The 18,463-nt window shown below is 38.6% G+C and overlaps 1 protein-coding gene across 1 annotated transcript; it reads right to left on the bottom strand.

Moving 5' to 3' along the window:
* Positions 1-11,482: 11,482 nt before the first annotated feature.
* Positions 11,483-14,636, bottom strand: LOC105045147 (endoglucanase 3). Its single transcript, XM_010923315.4, has 8 exons — positions 14,312-14,636; positions 14,009-14,215; positions 13,498-13,698; positions 13,289-13,381; positions 13,039-13,200; positions 12,812-12,923; positions 12,549-12,712; positions 11,483-12,227 (listed from the first exon to the last, which is right to left on the bottom strand). The coding sequence occupies exons 1-8, from the start codon at positions 14,558-14,560 to the stop codon at positions 11,895-11,897; spliced, it is 1,521 nt and encodes a 506-aa protein (XP_010921617.1). The 5' UTR covers positions 14,561-14,636; the 3' UTR covers positions 11,483-11,894.
* Positions 14,637-18,463: the final 3,827 nt, after the last annotated feature.

Below are 18,463 nucleotides of genomic sequence, written 5' to 3'. Positions count from 1 at the left end.
TTTCAAATTTGACTAGATTCGGACTCAATTTGAATCCGATTAAGATCCAACTTGAACTAGAAGAACCATGACTCGGAGAGCCCAGGTTCTCTAACACTCTCTCTCCAATTTTCACACCAAGAAGGGGAGGGCACGCATTGAGATGCTCCCCTTCATTTTTTTACGCATGTGAAGAGAAGAGGGGCGCCAATAATTGGCGCCCCATCCTTTTGGGACTCTCTCTCTTTAAGACAACTATCCAAATATGATTTAAATAGATATCTTATCAAGAAAACTTTCTAATCAGATTAGAAAAGGAGGCGTGGGATATTTTTTGTGCGACAAAACATAAGAAGAGGTGGGCTTGCGCTAAAAGATTTGCATGAGAGATCTCACGCGATTTCTCTTTGGCGCACAACTTATTTCCTTCCTCTTTTCAATGCCATAGTTCTTCTATTTTGATAAGATTTGATCTTATTTCTTTTGGGGTGTGAGGACTTTCTTAAGGTGCGACAAAATTTTGAGAATAAAAAGTGTGGTGTGTGCTAAGGTGATGGGGTCTTCTTTCTTACCACATAACCTTCATCCCAACGCCTCCTTTCTTTCTTCCCTTCATCCCCAATGCCTAGATCTGATAGAGATTAGATGTAAGAGTGAAAAAGAGAAAGAAGAAGAGAAGAAGAAAAGTTCTTCTTTTTTCTTCATGATCTAATTCTGATCCCCACGGATCTGCATGAAAAAGTTCGTGCAGTGATCTTCTTCTTCAAGATCTAGAAGAAGATATGCAAATCCAAAGCTGAGGAGCGAGATCTGCAAGGTGCTAGCACACTGATGATCTCGATGCTCTGATTAAACATCTCCGTGTGGATATCAGTAGAGGTCGGGTGCGTACACGGCTACAATCAGAATCCGAGACATCCACAGGATCCAAGATATGGAGATCTGATCTCCGAATTGATTTTACTAATGATTGTTTTTCTTTTCAGATTTCAGATCATGGTAGCATATTCATGTCAAAATCCTAGCTATGATTTTCAGATCAAATTCGATATGTGTTTAAATTAAAAATATTTTAATTTATTTAATTCAGCTGTATAAGGTTTAAAAAAAATTTTAAACTTCACGTATGAAATCATAGTATTTTCTAACAGTGGTATCAGAGCCAGATTCTGATACAGACATGAAAATTTTTCAGATCTGAATTTTGATTTGTAAAAATCAGATCTGAAGGTTAGTAAGATGATTAACATTATTCTAAAATAAGGTTGCCCAGGTATAATCCTGATATACTGAACGGTTGTCCTAAAATGATGTAGAACATCGATTAATGTTAGATCTAATTTTTCTGCATGCTGTAATATGATTACAGAATTATTTTAAATCTAAAATTATTTCAGATATGAAATAAATCATAAATTATTCAGATCTGAAATTAATTTTAGATATGAATATGTTAATTAAAATTTAATTTGGATCTAGTATGATTACTGATTTTTTTTTTACATACATAGATTTAATATTATTGTCGTATATTTGACATGTGAAAGATAATTAGATTTGATTTTTAATTAATTACATATGTGATATATTAGATTAATCTCTTAGTAGCTTAATAATTGAATTGGGATAATTATCATGGCCATCCGATCATAGAAAGATAAAGGGATTAAAGTTCTTCTCTTGCCCATTCGATGGGTTCTCTCTTATGACGTGTAGGGATACCGCTGTAATATTTTTTATGAAGATGAATAGCAAATGAAAAATTGTATGTGTTATATTTTTAGATTTAAATCAGATTATGCATATATTTTTATGTATTTTAGATCACTTAAAATTATATGTGATATATTATTTTGACACACGATCTAAAATTTAAGTTCTGCAAAGTCCTAGATCTAGAACCTTATGTTCTGTTTGTATGAAAATATGAAACTGTGACTGGTATGTCTGTAAAGTCGACTCGATTCTCCATTGGGTTAACTCGAGTGCTTGATGAGTTGACTTATTTTTATTAGAGTCAACTCAAGACCCTAATAGGTCGGCTCATTTGCTGATGAGCCGACTCAATTGTGCAGGTTAGGTCTACAGATTTTTATTTATCTTAGTATTATACTGACTCAATGTGACACAAATCAATTCGTGTACTAAGATGAATCGATTAGATTTTGCAAACAATAAAATTGTATGAGATATTATATAAATTGTTTAGATCAGAAATTATTTCAAAATCTAAACTTAAATCCATGTAAATAATGTACTTAATTGAGAATTAAGATTCAAAATTATAAGATCTAAAATTATGAATTTAAGATCTAAATTTCAATGCATAAAATATAGATTTCAGATATGGATTGAACAAATTAGGTTTAGAGACTAAATTACAACTAAAGTCATTGATTAGATCATGTTAGAATCCTTTTCGATTTTGAGCAGTTAATCAAACCTAATCAAGAGTTGATTAGGATTAGGTCAAAAAGATTTAAAATTGAATTTAGTTGTAGTTGGCCAAATTGATTCACATTTGATGTGAATTGATTAAGTCAAGACCAAATTTGGCTTAGCGGTTCGAGTCCGGATCCATAGGTTAACCTAATTCATTCTAATCAATCAATTTGGTGTCTAAGATAAGTATTAGATGGTGGTTCTTTAATTGGTTTCGTTGTCTGACTTGATCAATTCGTTGGTGTCTAAGGAAAGCAACAGAGGGACCCCCACTCATCTTCATTTGCCTGGATATTTTGGAAGATTATATTTTGTATTAGGTTACTTGTTGATCCGAGTTCACCCATGCCGACTAGGTTGGTCAGACATGAAATATGTTGACCTAAACCATATTAGTCATTATATCATATATATGTGACTAATTAGAAGAGATCTGAACCTAAATCTTTCACTAAATATTAAGTCTACTGATCTTCTATCATTGTAGAGATGTGGATGCCTTTTTCGATGTTGATCGTTTTCGGATGGTTACAGTGGTTCGGTTGCATCGGGAAGGCAAACCACTCTATTGGCATTAGATGCCCCAAGGTAAAGATGGGGTTGGGCTCAATAACTGTTAGGTGAGAGATTCAATGATGGCTTTGCACTCACTAATGAACGGTGGGTTGGGCTTAACTAAGAAATATGCCAATAACTGTTAAGTAAGACTACAAGATTTAGAGATCAAGTTGCTGCAATATGCTTGGAAAAGCATCTGGATAAAAAATTATCTACGCATTGATATACATGTCATCAATAACTATTAGGTGAGGTGCCATACATTGATGGGACCGCAGTACCCACTAGAACCACTTATCACGTTAGGATTTTCGTTTATCTATCCAAGGAGTGTGAGAAACTCAAAAAATTAGTAAAAATTTTTATTTATTTTTAAAGTCTCTAGAACAAACTATTACAAGTATAATCATTTAATTAAATCTTTACTCTCTATGGTCAATTCTGTCAGCTTCCAATCCTCTTACTCGAATCCTAGATATCAACTACTTAATCAAAATCGATTACATATTTTGGCTCAGGAATCTAAGAATAGTTCTTAGCTTTTACAAATTAAGCCATGTTCTTAACCAGATTAACTCAATATCATTAGCTTGTCTAATCCATGGTCAACGAGCTATCCTTGACAAATGGTTGGATATTGATAATTAGGTTAGGTGCTATAAATTGGACTCCATAGTTGATGAAATCTAATATATGCATAAGGACATGTAGACTGTCAATGACAAACTGATTCATCTGCAATAGTTGTGAGATGATCAGAGTCGCACAGTGCATGAGATGCGTGATGGGCAGTTTATCTATGATCAATGATCAAGAATATTGAAGAGCTAAAAAAGTTCAACATGATCATGCATAAGAAATTACTAATAGATTTCATCCTACAATTTCTGATTCAGATGGATAGTTTGTGAAACTATTATATGAATAAATATTATAGCATCTTAACTAAATTGATCAATATGCTGGTAACTAAGGGATCTTAAAAAATTCAGAGATATATATCTGGAGAACCTGAAGAAATATTGACACACCTTTGGAAGGTATGTCGAATTACTCAAATTTGATCTTATGATTTTCTCTTTTCATTAGACTCTAGTGCATATTACGCACTTTAGTATAGGATCTAAGAAAGGAAGAGGACTGAAGAAAGGTAAAGTGACTCTTTTGAGTCGGCGATGGTGCAAAAGTTACACTGTGGCCATAGACACTTAACCTCAGTGATTACCATTTTGGACTTAATTCTTTATCATTTGCATAGTGATGCATTTGTGAACTTATTTGAGCAAATAGTGAATGCCATTGGGTCTAAGAGATCCAAAACGAAATAACCTGAAGTATATAGATGGCTCTTTTAGCTAGATCATGTATGAGAAAAAATGATTTACTAATTTGAGAAAATAGATCTTTGGGCTCATTGACTGTTAAGTCATATCTAGTCTGTAAATCATCTCTTTGAGGATTAATGATGAAGCCACCCTTTATAGGTCAAAGGGATAGGACCACTGAGATATTTATCCTATTACACATATAATGTGAATGGCCCATTTGATGAGCCAGACTAAAAAATTATTATGACTTTATCACCTTTATCGATGAATAGTCATGGTATAGGTATGTATGTAAGATATAAATGTGAAAGACTTTAAAATGTTCAAAGAATTCAGATGTGAAGTAGAAAAGATAAATCAGAAAAACTCTAAAGGTACTTCGATCAAATCGAGGACGCAATACCAAATAAAAAATTTATTGATTATCTAAAGAGAATGTCATAGTTTCATGATGGAATTCTCCTTGTACACCTCAGCTCAACGATGTATATGTGAGGAGCAATGGTGCTGTATGAGATATGATCCGGTCCATCATAAACATCACTAGTTCAACTATTATTTCTTTAGGAACAAGATTTAATTTCTAAAATTTAAATTAGGTTCCTTCTAAAATTGGTTTCACCACACCATATGAGATATGATATGGTGGACAAGTTAGAGAATAGGTTTGTGAGAACTCATTTATGGGGTATCCCAAAAGAGTTTGGGATGTCACTTTCTCTTCCCAGTGGTTCACAATGTGATTGTGAACAATCATATTATTTTCTTGAAAACAGTGGGAGGATGAATCCAAAGAGAAAGTCTCTGAAGAACAACGAGTCACAGGACCTATACAATCTATTTAGGATGAGCCAGTATATATAGTACCTCCTCCACCTCATAGATCTAGTAGGATCTCTCATCCTTTAGAAAGGTACTTGGTATTCTTACAAAGGATTAAGAAAAAGTATTTCTCGAGGGAGATTGAGAACATAAGGATGATCTCAAAATCTACAACGACGTGATATGAGGAATCATGTAGTTTTATGAGGATTAGTGGGAGGGTCCCATACTGACATCGATTAAGATATGATTATATATAGAATTTTTTTATCAAAGATTTAGATCAAACATCTTTTATTCTGAAAATAAAAGTCTATAGAGATAGATCCTAAAAGGATATTTGATTTTCACAGACATGTATATAGAAGAGGTGCTGAAAGGGTTCAGTATTGAAACCTCCAAAAGAGATCCGTTATCCTCTTAGGCATAGATATATATCATGCTATGTACTCGACTTGGTATATCTTGCTGTGAAAGTCACGAGCAGATATTAGTCGAATTCAGACTGGAAACGTTAGATTGCTGTGAAAATATTCTTAAGTACTTGAGAAGCACTGAGAGATTATTCATCATCTTTGAAGAAGGATTAGAGCTAAGAGTCAGAGGATATACTGATGCTGATGGTAGAATATCTATATCAGCATGTATTCTTAAGTTATGTTGGTTCGGTATGTTGAAAGGATTTCAAGCAATCGACTACTGGAAAGCTGAATATGCTATAGATGTGTAGGATATGTTCTGGTTCTTATGGTAGTTGTGGAACTGAATGTCATACCATTAGATGCTATGATATTATACTGCAAAGATAATGATCCATGGCCTTCGTGAAGGAGCCAAGGTCTCATCAGAAGTCCATGCACATAGAGCAGGGATATACGCGATTACCTCAAGTAGAAATACATGGAGGTACAGAGAGTAGACTCTACATAGAATATGGTGGGCTCGAGTCACTTAGCTAGCTAAACACCGAAGCTTGTCTTCAGTAGATGGGGCTCAGGTATATGGCAAATTAGCTTTAGTGCAAATAGGAGTTTGTTAGATGTATGCCCTAGAAGCTAATCTTGACTGATACACACTTTTCTCTAGGACATATTTTATACTTGATAGGCAGTCTTTATAACCAAACATGTCATTTGTATCCATGATTTATCTTAGAAATTAGCAAAGATGATTTTGTATATTCTCAAGATGTTGAAAATTTAAGACATACATCATTAGTAGTTAATTTCTAAATGCTCATGATCGAAGGATCATCACGGAGGACAGTGATCAATCTATTTAAGATCGGTGCACAGATTACCTCCCTTTAGGACAGATGAGTTTCGAGTCTGCAGTGTAGAGACACTGGGATAAGAGTGCGGTGGTTGTTAGAGAACAACTTGCACTGAGCGTGATCGACATAAAAAACTACTTAGATGTCTACTCACTCATCAGTGATTTTCTCGATGCTGCAGTGGTGTGACTGGTTCTTTGATCTATGGTGTGTTGGCTATTCGCAACGAGGCTACTTAGTTTGACTGCACGTTTTCTTGATCTCTAATCATTCGGATCCTTACTGTGTATGTTGGCTATTGTAGGTTTAGATTCACTGTTTGGAGTAGAATATATCTAGATGGAATTTATCAATTTTGATAGAAAAGGAGAAGTCCTATGCGATTCACAAGACTGAGTTCAGAAAATCTCTGATCAGAGTAAATGTGAATACTGAAAAAAAATTTTCACGAGATTCATAAATGAACTTGAGTCAAGTCAATCTAGCATATGACTGACGATGGGATTTGACAAGATCTCTATGACCTCCGACTAGCCGGGACTTATGATAAAGAGATTGTATCACACGATAACTACACCTAGGGGTTTATTTTTTTATTCTGTTGGATTGCCATTACATGTTGCTAGGCGTCACTGGTGGATCGTGAGAACTCACTAGGATCATTTTTGGATCAACGATCCTTGTTGAGGTGAGTTGGAATTGTTTCAGCCCATCGAAAAAAGTTTCGATGATACTGTGATGGAGATCACGATATGTCTCACTATCAGACAGAATAGAACCTGAGGGGTCACACACAAAAGAAGCATGATCTAATCAATGGCTTGGATCGTATTCGAATTATCAATCGGATTGATAGTTTGAATTTTAGAAACTGCTAATTTGTAATCGTTACAGTTTTGGCAGCTGCTAATTGTTAGCGCAGGGACTTAATTATAAATATTATAATTTTATTAAGATTGATTAAATAATAGATTAAATTTTAATTAATTTAAATCAGATTTAATTTAATTAGACTTAATTTAATTTAATATTAATTGGATTCAATTATCTAAATCAGATTTAGATTTCAAGCTTGACTGGATCATGCTTGACAGCCTTTCGAATTTGACTAGATTCAGACTCGATTTGAATCCGATTAAGATCCAACTTGAATCAGAAGAATCATGACTCAGAGAGCTCAAGTTCTCTAAGACTCTCTCTCTAGTTTTTATGTCAAGAATGGGAGGACGTGCATTGAGACGCACCCCTTTATTTTCTTGTGCGTGTGAAGAGAAGAGGGGTGCCAATGCATTGAGACGCGCCCCTTTATTTTCTTGTGCATGTGAAGAGAAGAGGGGCGCCAATAGTTGGCACCTCATTTTTCTGGGACTCTCTTTCTTTAAGACAACTATCCAAATATGATTGAATAGATGTCTTATCAAGAAAACTTTCTAATCAGATTAGAAAAGGAGGCGTGGGATATTTTTTGTGCGACAAAATATAAGAAGAGGTGGGCGTGCGCTAAAAGATTTGTGTGAGAGATCTCACGCGATTTCTCTTTGGCGCACAACTTATTTTCTTCATCTTTTCCACACCATAGTTTCTTTATTTTGATAAGATATGATCTTATCTCTTTTGGGGCATGAGGACTTTCTTAGGGTGCGACAAAATTTTTAGAAAAAAAATGTGGCGTGCGCTAAGGTGATGGGGTCTTCTTTCTTACCACATAACCTTCATCCCAACACCTCCTTTCTTTCTCCCCTTCATTCCCAACGTCCAGATCTGATAGAGATCAGATCTAAGAGTGAAAAAGAGAGAGAAGAAGAAAAGTTCTTCTTCTCTTTTTTATGATCTGTTTCAGATCCCGATGGATCTGCGTGAAAGAGTTCACGCAGCGATCTTCTTCTTCAAGATCTAGAAGAAGAGATGTAGATTTAAAGTTGAGGAGTGAGTTCTACAAGGTGCTAGCACACCGGTGATCTCAATGCTCCGATCAGACGTCTCTATGTGGATACCAGCAGAGGTCAGGCGCGTGCGCGGCTATGATTAGAACCCCGGACATCCACAGGATCCAAGGTATGGAGATCTGATTTTCGATTTGATTTTACTAACGATTATTTTTTTTTTCAGATTTCAGATCATGGTAACATATTCGTGTCAAGATCCTAGCTATGATTTTTAAATCAGATCTGGTACATATTTAAATTAAAAATATTTTAATTTATTTATTTTCACTGCATAAGGTTTAGAAAAATTTTTAAACTTTACATACGAAATCATAGTATTTTTTAACATCTTTATGTAATAACTCTATCATAGGGATCAAAATGTAATTTTCAAAGATCTTTATGGAATTAATTATTTTATCAGGGACTAAATTGCAAATATCTCTAAATTAAATTAAATTAGTTTGATTCAGTCAATTAATAGGGCTTTTACTGATTATATACTTATCAAGGGTTAAATTACAAAATTTTCTATTTTAGTAAATGGGTAACTGGGTTTCGGATTTCGGTTTGGAACCCAAAATCCGAGCCCATTAGATCCAAATCTCCTTCTTCCTCCTCTTGTTTCTCTCGATCAAAACTCTGAAAATCATTTTTTGACATTGATTGACCACCCAAATCGACTTCCAGCGAGACACCGACGGTCGGCCTGAAACCACCGTCTTGACTGCTAGGAGCCATTTTTTCTCCCTTCTTCCAAATAGGAGTGACGGAAGAGTTGAAAATCGAATGCCCCCTCCTTTCTGATATGCCAGCTGGAGGCTGTTGAAAATACCTTAATCGGTGGGAGCTGTCTCCCAAGATCTTATGATAGAAGGGTCGAACAAATTTCTTCAAAACCAAATGGCGGCCATGGGAAAAAAAAGAAAAACCCTAATTGCCATCTTAGACACGGCTTTCTGGCACTTCTCCCTTGGCTGGCGGCCAATGAAGGCCTTTAATTCATGGTCCATCGGCTTCCTCTGCGTCTTATTGCTCGGCTTCCCGATGATTTGAAAGAATAACCATCGGTGAACTAGATCTGATGGCTCCTTCTTCCTTTCTTCTCCTTTTTTTCATTATTATTAAGGGATGGTGGCTGGTGGTTGCAGGCTGGAGGTTTGGCTGTCCTCATCAAACGAGGACACCAGCGATAGGGAGGAAGCCTGGCCACCATGGTGGGTGGAGGAGGGTGTTAGCTTTCTTCTTCCCTTATCAAAATGCTTATTTATTTATTTATTTAAACAATAATCAAGCCTTAAAAATAAATCATAGGATCTCTAAATAAATAAATAAATAAATAACAAATCTGTTACAATATCAGGAAATGGATCCAAATCGAGATAACTCCAATCTCAAGCGATCGACTAAGATGGTTAGTCAGATCTACATTTAATGCTATGGCTTCAATACTTACAGTCAACTTCATCTATTTTGATGTGGGAAGAAGAAATAAAAATCTTTTTCTTCTTTATTTTATTCATAAATAATAATCATACAATCTTTAATATGTCAAAAATAAATATAAAATATGGTATATACAAATTTTTCATATAGCAACAAGAGCAATGGATTGAACAAAATAGCATAAAGGTGGCTCTGATATCACTAGATATAGAAAATGTATTTTGAATACAAAAGTAAATATGCATCTAGGCCTTGTTGTTCAAGTCCAAAACAAATCAAAGATGAAGAAAATTGCAAGAATATCGGAAGATGAATCTTATAAATGAATTTATTTTATTTCTATCCTACAAAAGAATTTTTTTAGTTTATACCAAAGGATCTCAATATCTATACTCGATGGGGGAGTTACAAACTATATGTATAGACTAGATTAGGGATTCTTGTAGATTAATACAACTTCCTTCTATCAAAGAATTGGAATCTTTTTTTTTTATCTCAGTTTATCTTTATCTCAAAAAAAATTTAATTATTCATTATCATCTTAATTATCTTAAATTATCTTAAATGATTAAGTTACAAGTGGACTATATCAAATCTCTAATATTTGGGATGAGTATAACAACAGATGTTCACGTGCTTGAATTCCATTCCACTTTGTATTACAACTGCATATCATGATGACTTTGAGTCTGCAATGAGGCGAAGGGGTGACAATCCAGGAGTGCTTATGGGGCACATCTTTGATCCTTCATATGGCTCCAATAGTTTGCTCTCTTCCAATGAATTCCAATGCCACAGGCTATTATTTTTCCACTCAAGTGGAGGGATGGATTTAGCATGACGATTGTGAGCACTATTGTCAACAGTTGCTTTGTTCTGAACTTTGATACTCTATTTAAGGGAGTATAATACGATGAACTTAAATGTGGTGGAGAGCATAACTTAAGTAACTCTTGTTTTCCTCTAGAAACAACAAAATTAGCTCATGCAACGTTTCCCCTCTTTGCAGAAAGAGAATGGGGAGTGTCCTGTGCAGAGGTACCCATCCTTGGTAAATCCAAGTTGAGTGAAACTAAGACTATATAATATCCATTGATGCTAGAACAAACTAGATAAACAAAAGAAACCTAAACGGCACATTGGTTCGTCAGGGATGGTAAGATGGAAAGAATCTTTGGATGCATGTGGTTGATCAGGGATGGTAAGATAGCAAGGATTCTTAGGTGCATTTTGTAATCAAAATGATTGTATTCCCTTACATATTTAATTCTGGACTGGAGTCGGAATTTGAATACCAAACGGGGGTCAAAAATTAGATTTTGAGAGACTTTCATTTTCTCCCCGAATGGAAACGTAAATAGAACTCCCTCGACTAAATAAATCAGGTGTTTGATTTAATTATAATTAAAATTAAAATAAATTAAAATAAAAATATAATAATTATATTTTTTTAATTTTTAATTTATAATTAAAATCAATATGAGTTCTTCTGATAAAATGGTTAGAATAAAAATACTCACCCTGTTCCACCACCGCATCTTCTAAGTGCACGCAGTCATTTTTATTTTCGGCTCAAACTCCAACTTCTCCCACTCAAACATACTTTTGTTCCGCGAGAAAATGGATTCCACTGTTTAATTTGTCTCAAAAAAAAAAAAAAAGAGTGCTGACGCAAATAAAGAAACACCATCCAAACCAATAGGGACTAGAGGTATGGCACACAGAGAGAAGCTCCGCTCCTTGTCAAATTGATGTGGACAAGAAATTACAAGGGTCAATGCCGCACCTCCCCTTCTCCCGTACAAACGCCGTTCAAAGCTCACGCCCCCAAACACTCCCAAGTGACCCCTCTCGAGTCCTGTGCCCCATAATACCCCATACATCAAACCACACCCCAACTAACCTACACAGACATCCACACTTCTCACTCATGCTCTCCTAGACAAAGCTTCATAACAAAACACTTAATAACAGACCCTCCCGTGCCCTCCTTAGCTGCACTGGGGTCCTTAACTCCATACTTAAACCTCTTAATCAAACTTGCACCTAAACCTAAGTCTATAATACTATATAGATAATACTGGGACTAATACATTCCATTAGTTATATAAGTGGTTGGGTCTAGAGCTGGCCGAAGGAGTGGGCGAGGTAGGCGAGGGCGCCCACGAGGGGGGCGTTGATGTAGGTGGCCGGTTCGGACTGCTCGTAGTCGGACCGCTGGTCCGGGAACCGGTCCTGTGCGTCCGGTCCGCCCACGACGGCCCCGACCAGGACGTTAGGGTTGGGGGCGGGCGAGTTCAGCGCGGCGAACCCGGCCGAGCACGGGATCCGGGCGGGGTGGGTCGCCACGGACGGCAGCGATGAGGCCCGGTGGTGGATCCGCTGTGGGTATCTTGCTCCGTAGCCCACCATGTACGACATCCTCTCCGGGTTGTCCCCCAGCAAGTAGTCCACCTGGGAGCCCACATCAACAACCACACAGAGCACAGAAACAGTCAGTAAAAGTTACTCCGCGGGACAAGTTAACACGTCGCGTTTCCCTCGTCCATTTCACACGACGTTTCCCCCGTTCTGGTGACCATGTGACCAGATGCCTGTTATGGTTCTTATCAGTACATGGGCAACAGTGGTAACCCCACCAAATTTAGCATCAGGTCACGTGATCACCAGGAAATACTTGTGAAGTAATTCGGGGGAAACGAGCGGCAAGGAACTGCTGGAACCCATGGGAACGCGTTTCCCTCGAGCGGCTTCAAGTGGCGGGGATGGGCTCACCTGGCGCTTGGCGATGTTGCGGAGCTTATTAGGGTTGACGGTGACTCCACCACAGGAGACCACCTTGGAGGAGTAGGTCAAGTATTTGGCGTAGGTCAGCAGCAAGAATGAGGTGGAGGTCACATACTGCATGTTGCTATCACTCATCTTAAACAGCAGCCCCCCTGTTCTCCCCCCATTTCCACAACAAGAGCACTTTTAGCTGAATCAAAGCCACATGTACATTAATTGTTACTAACGATGCTATAAGATGGAGGAGAGACCTGGAGTGTACTGGGCTTGAGAGAAAGGAGTCCCTGGGATTAAGGAGCAAATGAAGTTATCAGCATGGCCCTTGTAGTCATGAAGGGACCTCACATTTTGGACCAAGAAAGCCTACAAACCCAATAAAAGAAAACTTGGTTAGAACCTGGTAGTTGGAAACAAGACCTTTCGTTACAACAATGATAAGACGATGGAGAAAAGGCTAAAAGGTGATGAGGAATGATGCCTTGGAGAGGAGGATCCTGGCTCCCACATGCTTGTTGTCCCAGCCAAAGGTGTTGTCGGACTCATCAGCTCCAAGAGTTTGACCGTTGACCTGAATGTAGTTAAGGTAGGTTGGGTTCCTGGTGGCCTTGTGAAGCCAAGCAGCTCCCCACAATAACTCATCCTTCATCATAGGAAACATAGTATTTGGGTTTAGAAATAGATAAGTGGTGGGGGTTTATCAAATATTTTAGAGGAGAAAACTCAGAAACCTGGTAGCCAGAGTAGGAGCAGTAGAAGGGGCAGACAGCGTTCTTCAACCCGTTGCTATAGGCGCCTCTGTGCTCGTCTGCAAACTTAAACACCTGCAAGCCATTTAAAGAAGAAAGGTGGTTTCAGAGGTGGGGGTGTTGAGAAGGGTAATTAACATGGGTCTCTGTTTTGAGTTTTGGGGGGGAGGGGTGGGGTGTGGTGGTGTTACTCTGATAGCTCTGTTGAGGAGAAGCTTGGAGTAGGATGGATCAGACTTTTTGAAGACCAGTGAGGCGGAGGCAAGCGCTGCGGCGGTTTCGGCAGCGACATCGGAGCCAGGGTTGCTGCTGTCTATCTTGTAGACTATTCTTGGGGTGTCCATGTCCTCTGGCCTTTCCCAACAAGCATGGTCCTTGTTTGCATCTCCCACCTGAAACCAACACCCCCAAAGATAACATGCTTCAAAAGCTCCGCAAAAGTTCAAAAACAAAGGAGCTAAAGCTCTAAAATACCATTTTTCTTAGTGAAGACTAGTGCTATTTGGTGCTACATTGCAGCATTACGAAGAGAAGGAAACAAATATTTCGGAAACACTTTCTTGCATTTTTACACTTTAAGAGAGAACCTACATTTGAGTTCTTCTTCAGCATAAGATCAACAGAGGAGCCACATTGCTCTCGGAAAGAGAGAAAACAGAGGAAATGAGAACAGGACAGGGAATGGGCGAAGGGAAGGGAAACCTGAACGTAGATGGTGTTGGGGTGGGCAGTGGCTTTGAGGAGGTAGTCAGTGGCCCAACGGATGGCCTCCTTTGAGTTTTGGAGCTCTCCTTTCATCATCCCCCCGAACTCTATCACACTCCAAGAGAGCATGGTAGTGGTGAAAGCCATGGGGAACCCAAACTTCACATTGTCCCCTGCATCATAGTACCCACCCACCAAGTCCACCTACGTTATCCCAACAAAAAACCACATCAGTTTTCCCCATAAAATGAGCCGAAAAGAAGACAATGAACAAAGAATGGTTTGAGTTAGAGCTCTTGCATGCATTGTGGAGCCATCAGAGAGGCCAGAGTTCCTCCTCCAGGTCATCCTCTGGCTGGGGGGAAGCCTCCCTGACCTCTGCCCTTCGAAGAAGAGTATGGATTTAGCGAGGGCATCTCTATAGTTTTGTTTGGCGGGGCCATGGTGAGGGTGGCGTTTGAGCCCTTGGGCTGGGAAGGCCAAGGCAGTGGAGAGAAACAGAGAGAGGAGGAAACAGAGGAGCAGAGGGAAGGGAGGGGACAGAGCCATTTGGCCGTTAAACCAACCCGGCTGAACCCCAACTGAGATGAGCCACACAAGCAGTGCAGAAGTGTTCTAGGAAATAGCTCTATTTATAGAGCCAAAAACTCCCCAATACCACTCTCTTCTTCTGCCATTATTGTTGCCACTGGAAATCACGCTTTAAAAGCCTCGCCTCTCATTTATTAGGTCTTTCACTGTGTACCCATGGGTCACATGAGAGAACCGGGCTTAAATTAATTCCCCGTGGCTTATCTTATTTGACCAATATGCCCTTATGGAATATCTCTATGCCCACCTAGAATAAGTCTATCCACAATAAATTTGTTGGGGTATCAGGGGATTTTAGGGAAATGAACAATATACTTTATCACTTTATCCATTAGCCGATTAGGATCCATTAGTAGATTAGGATTTTCTTTCCCACATTGGGTATAGGTGGTGTATAAACAGTGATCGAGACTAGGCTGTCTTTATGAGGGCTTTGGGGTTCTAACGGTCACATTTAATGTGGGGTATCCTACCAGACCGTGGGATTGGTTTTCGCCTTGGTTTTTTCCTAACGTTGTTGTAGACTTGTAAGTTTTAACTACCATGTTAGTTTATTATGTTACAGTTAATGTTAGTTGGAATTCCAGAAGTCAGAGTGGCATGGTTAGGCTAGGGCTTCTTGACTTTATGTTTATTAAAATCCTGAATTATTTGGGCTATCCCACCATTGTTAAAATGGGCTGTGATATTGCCCCCAGTTTAAACCTGCGTAACTACTGCTCTTAGCAAGTCTAGCTGGAGGAAGTTCTCGGGCAAGGGAGTGCAATTCTAATGCTGATTATTAGGATAGTCTAATAGATCGATGCATCTCGTCTTTGGGGATTTATGACCTGCGATTCTCTTAGGCTATCAAAAGAGGACTATCATAGAAATTAAATAAGGTATGGTTTTAGTTAGCTTTAAATTTGATGCTTGCAATATTGGTTAATTCATTTTATATTATATACCAGGACAGATTAGGTCCAACATTGCTCATGTTATAATTTGTGCTAGGGAGCTAGTTCTAGCTCGTATCTAATTTCGAAATTTAAAAAAATAAAATCTAAAATTTAAGGTTCTGAGTAGACTTTATTTCCATTCTCCATATTTGTAGCTTTATGATAGTCATGTCAACCCGAAATTCATATTTATTTGTTTTTTGTATATTTTTTCTGCTCTAATTTGTTAGTCATGCACAGTGACATGGCCTTAGATTGGTTATGAGGTCTGCTTTCCTTTTGTTTTGACAATAGGATCAGGGAATATATATACATTAAAGTAAATCTAAACGCGTGTGCCTAAGCACCCCTTTTCTTCATTCTCTCTTTTCATGTGTTAATTTTTGATTATTTTTTTGAAGTTCTACCTTATCAATATTACCCACGGAAAGAGAGAGTGAGGGTGGGGGGGGGGGTGGTGGGAGAGAGTTTAGAATGTAAATTATAAAGTAGTTTATTCATATATCATATTGGAGGTAACCAATGGCAATCTAACTCCTAGCAAAAGCGGTCTCAATTGAACTCATATTAAACAATATGACATGCATCAAAAACAGAGAATATTATATTACTAAAAATCAGAAAAATTCAAAGATTTGAGAAAAGGATAGAAGAAAATACAATTTGGATATGTAAATCATACAAATGCACCTAGAACGGTGATATATAATATTTAATCATAAACTCATGCAGCATATTCTTAGAAATCTGATCAAAAGACAGTTATCAATCATGCCAAACGAGATTTTTATAATGCATTGACATCTAACTGTAGCATAAGCGTGGTCCTACTGAGGGAATGACATTAATTCCACAAAACCTCACATATTTATCCGGAGGTGAAAATTAGCTTCTAAATGTATGCGGTTGAACATGTGTTGGGATTCGAATATTTATCTCCATGACTGTTCTGATTGTAGACAATTTAGCAAGTGCAAGGTCCATAATCCAATGGCAATTACTTGGTCTTATCATATTTCCAAATAGACTGTGCCTAAAGATAGAATAATAATTTTGCTGAGAAGTCCAAAGACAGGTTATAATTCACGTCCACCCAAAACAAAACAGGTATGGGTATCTTGCCTGCATGATACCATTTGAAAAACCAATAAGCAATCATTGTGTCATCGAACGAAAAAAAATATAATGCTGCACGTTTATTTAACTATAAAGAATACACCTGCAGTATATAAACCTTTCACATTGTTCATTGGCAAACTAATTAATTTCCTCCTCTTAGCTCAGGAACCCAATTCTCGACAATGGAACTGACATTTAGTAGCCAATAACAAGAACACATCCGACGAAACGCTCAAAAGGGCACGTAAGTACCGTGACCCAAGACCAACCACTCCCTGGCTCATGGCCTAGGCCAAGCCTGTTCGGACCCGGCTCTCGAAAAACACCTATCTACTACTCTATTTGCCCATCTTTCAATTAAGTAGACCATTTTTACAAAAACAAACAATCGTATAGCTTTTCATGGCGAATCTCTATGAAGAAGAAGAAAGCAATAGGCGAGTGAGTAAAGGATCCTTAGCCATAATCTTCTAGCGTTGCCAAAAACGCAAGTAGAAGTTATTTTGGTCAGGACCCCCTGGCACCACCTTTTACCAAAACAAAGAAGGGCATCAGTACGGAAACATGAGGAAACACAAAAGGAGAGCGATAATTTACTAATAATTCCTCCAAAGCAAAATTACACTTATAAAGACCCCACAAGCCTGCAATTCTGTACAAATTCCTAGCAGCAAGTCTAACCATTGCACAGCCAACTTCTGATTCTTAAATTTATACGTCAAACATAAGACTTTAGTAAGATAAGCAGGTGTTGGACGATGCAAGCAATCTCCAATGTAGCGATGATTACATATCCCCAAATGACAGATAGCCTGCAATTTATAAGAATATATATAAAAAAAAATGATATATTTATTTCCCAATTTCTCTGGTCTTAGCCTATTAGCATGTTGGCTAAAGAGAGGACTCAGAGAACATAAAAAGCATAGAGGACAGACTTGACCGGATAGAGGGGTGGCCAAGGCAGGGGCCCTTCGGCATGAGCCACTGATTAGGGTCATGTGCTGCCTGAAATCTCGCACATGCTCCTCTCCCATCCCTCGTCTACCAATAGTCTCGCAGAGACTGGCTGAGATTGATTAGAAGGCCCTCACCACCTTGGGAGTCCCGCAGAGGAAAAGGTGAACGTTGCCGCCGTGGAATGCGGTCTCCTTTTTCTCCGGGCCTCCAGTTTTGCCTCTGTCGCGGGGTTTTCGGCTGATTTCGGCGGGAAAAGGTAAAGGTAGAGCCGTAGAGGAGGGGTGGAAGCGGTCGGACCCCACTCCCCTGCCTAAACGGGACGCAATGCCGTTGGAGAGCAAACGGCTACTAGCCGTTACGCTATAGACGCATCCAAAGTTCAATTAAGATCCGGAGTACTAGAGTAGTGGGGCCCCAAACATACCATGGGTTTACGATGTACTGCTTGCATTCCACGTGGCTCGTAGGGATTCGTTCACTCGGTTGGGTTGGTGTGACGCCATCCACCGGCCAGTTATCGTCTTCGCATATGCCGCAGGGCATGCTTCCCCCTCACCAGTCCATTCCTTGATTCAGTCCATGTACCTTTGGTCACCTACACTACCCGTGTGTCGCACGCACCAATTGCCACCGAGGGTTGGTGCTCCCAACGGGGAATAGAGTAGTGTTGAGGACCGGCATCTGTTTCCCAGGGTGGAATGGAGGAAGTGAGAGAGAACTTCCTCCATAAAAGATTTAATGGGATGCATACCGTACAGCGGTGAGGTTATTAGGTCGTATTGCTGGGAGTTAATAATAGACGAAAGAAAAGCATGCTTGGTGGGGCATTTTCTATGACAAAGTT

Source organism: Elaeis guineensis, chromosome 5 (assembly GCF_000442705.2).
Source record: "Elaeis guineensis isolate ETL-2024a chromosome 5, EG11, whole genome shotgun sequence".
Classification (NCBI taxonomy): Eukaryota; Viridiplantae; Streptophyta; class Magnoliopsida; order Arecales; family Arecaceae; genus Elaeis; species Elaeis guineensis.
This window is presented reverse-complemented; position numbering and strand designations above follow the sequence as displayed.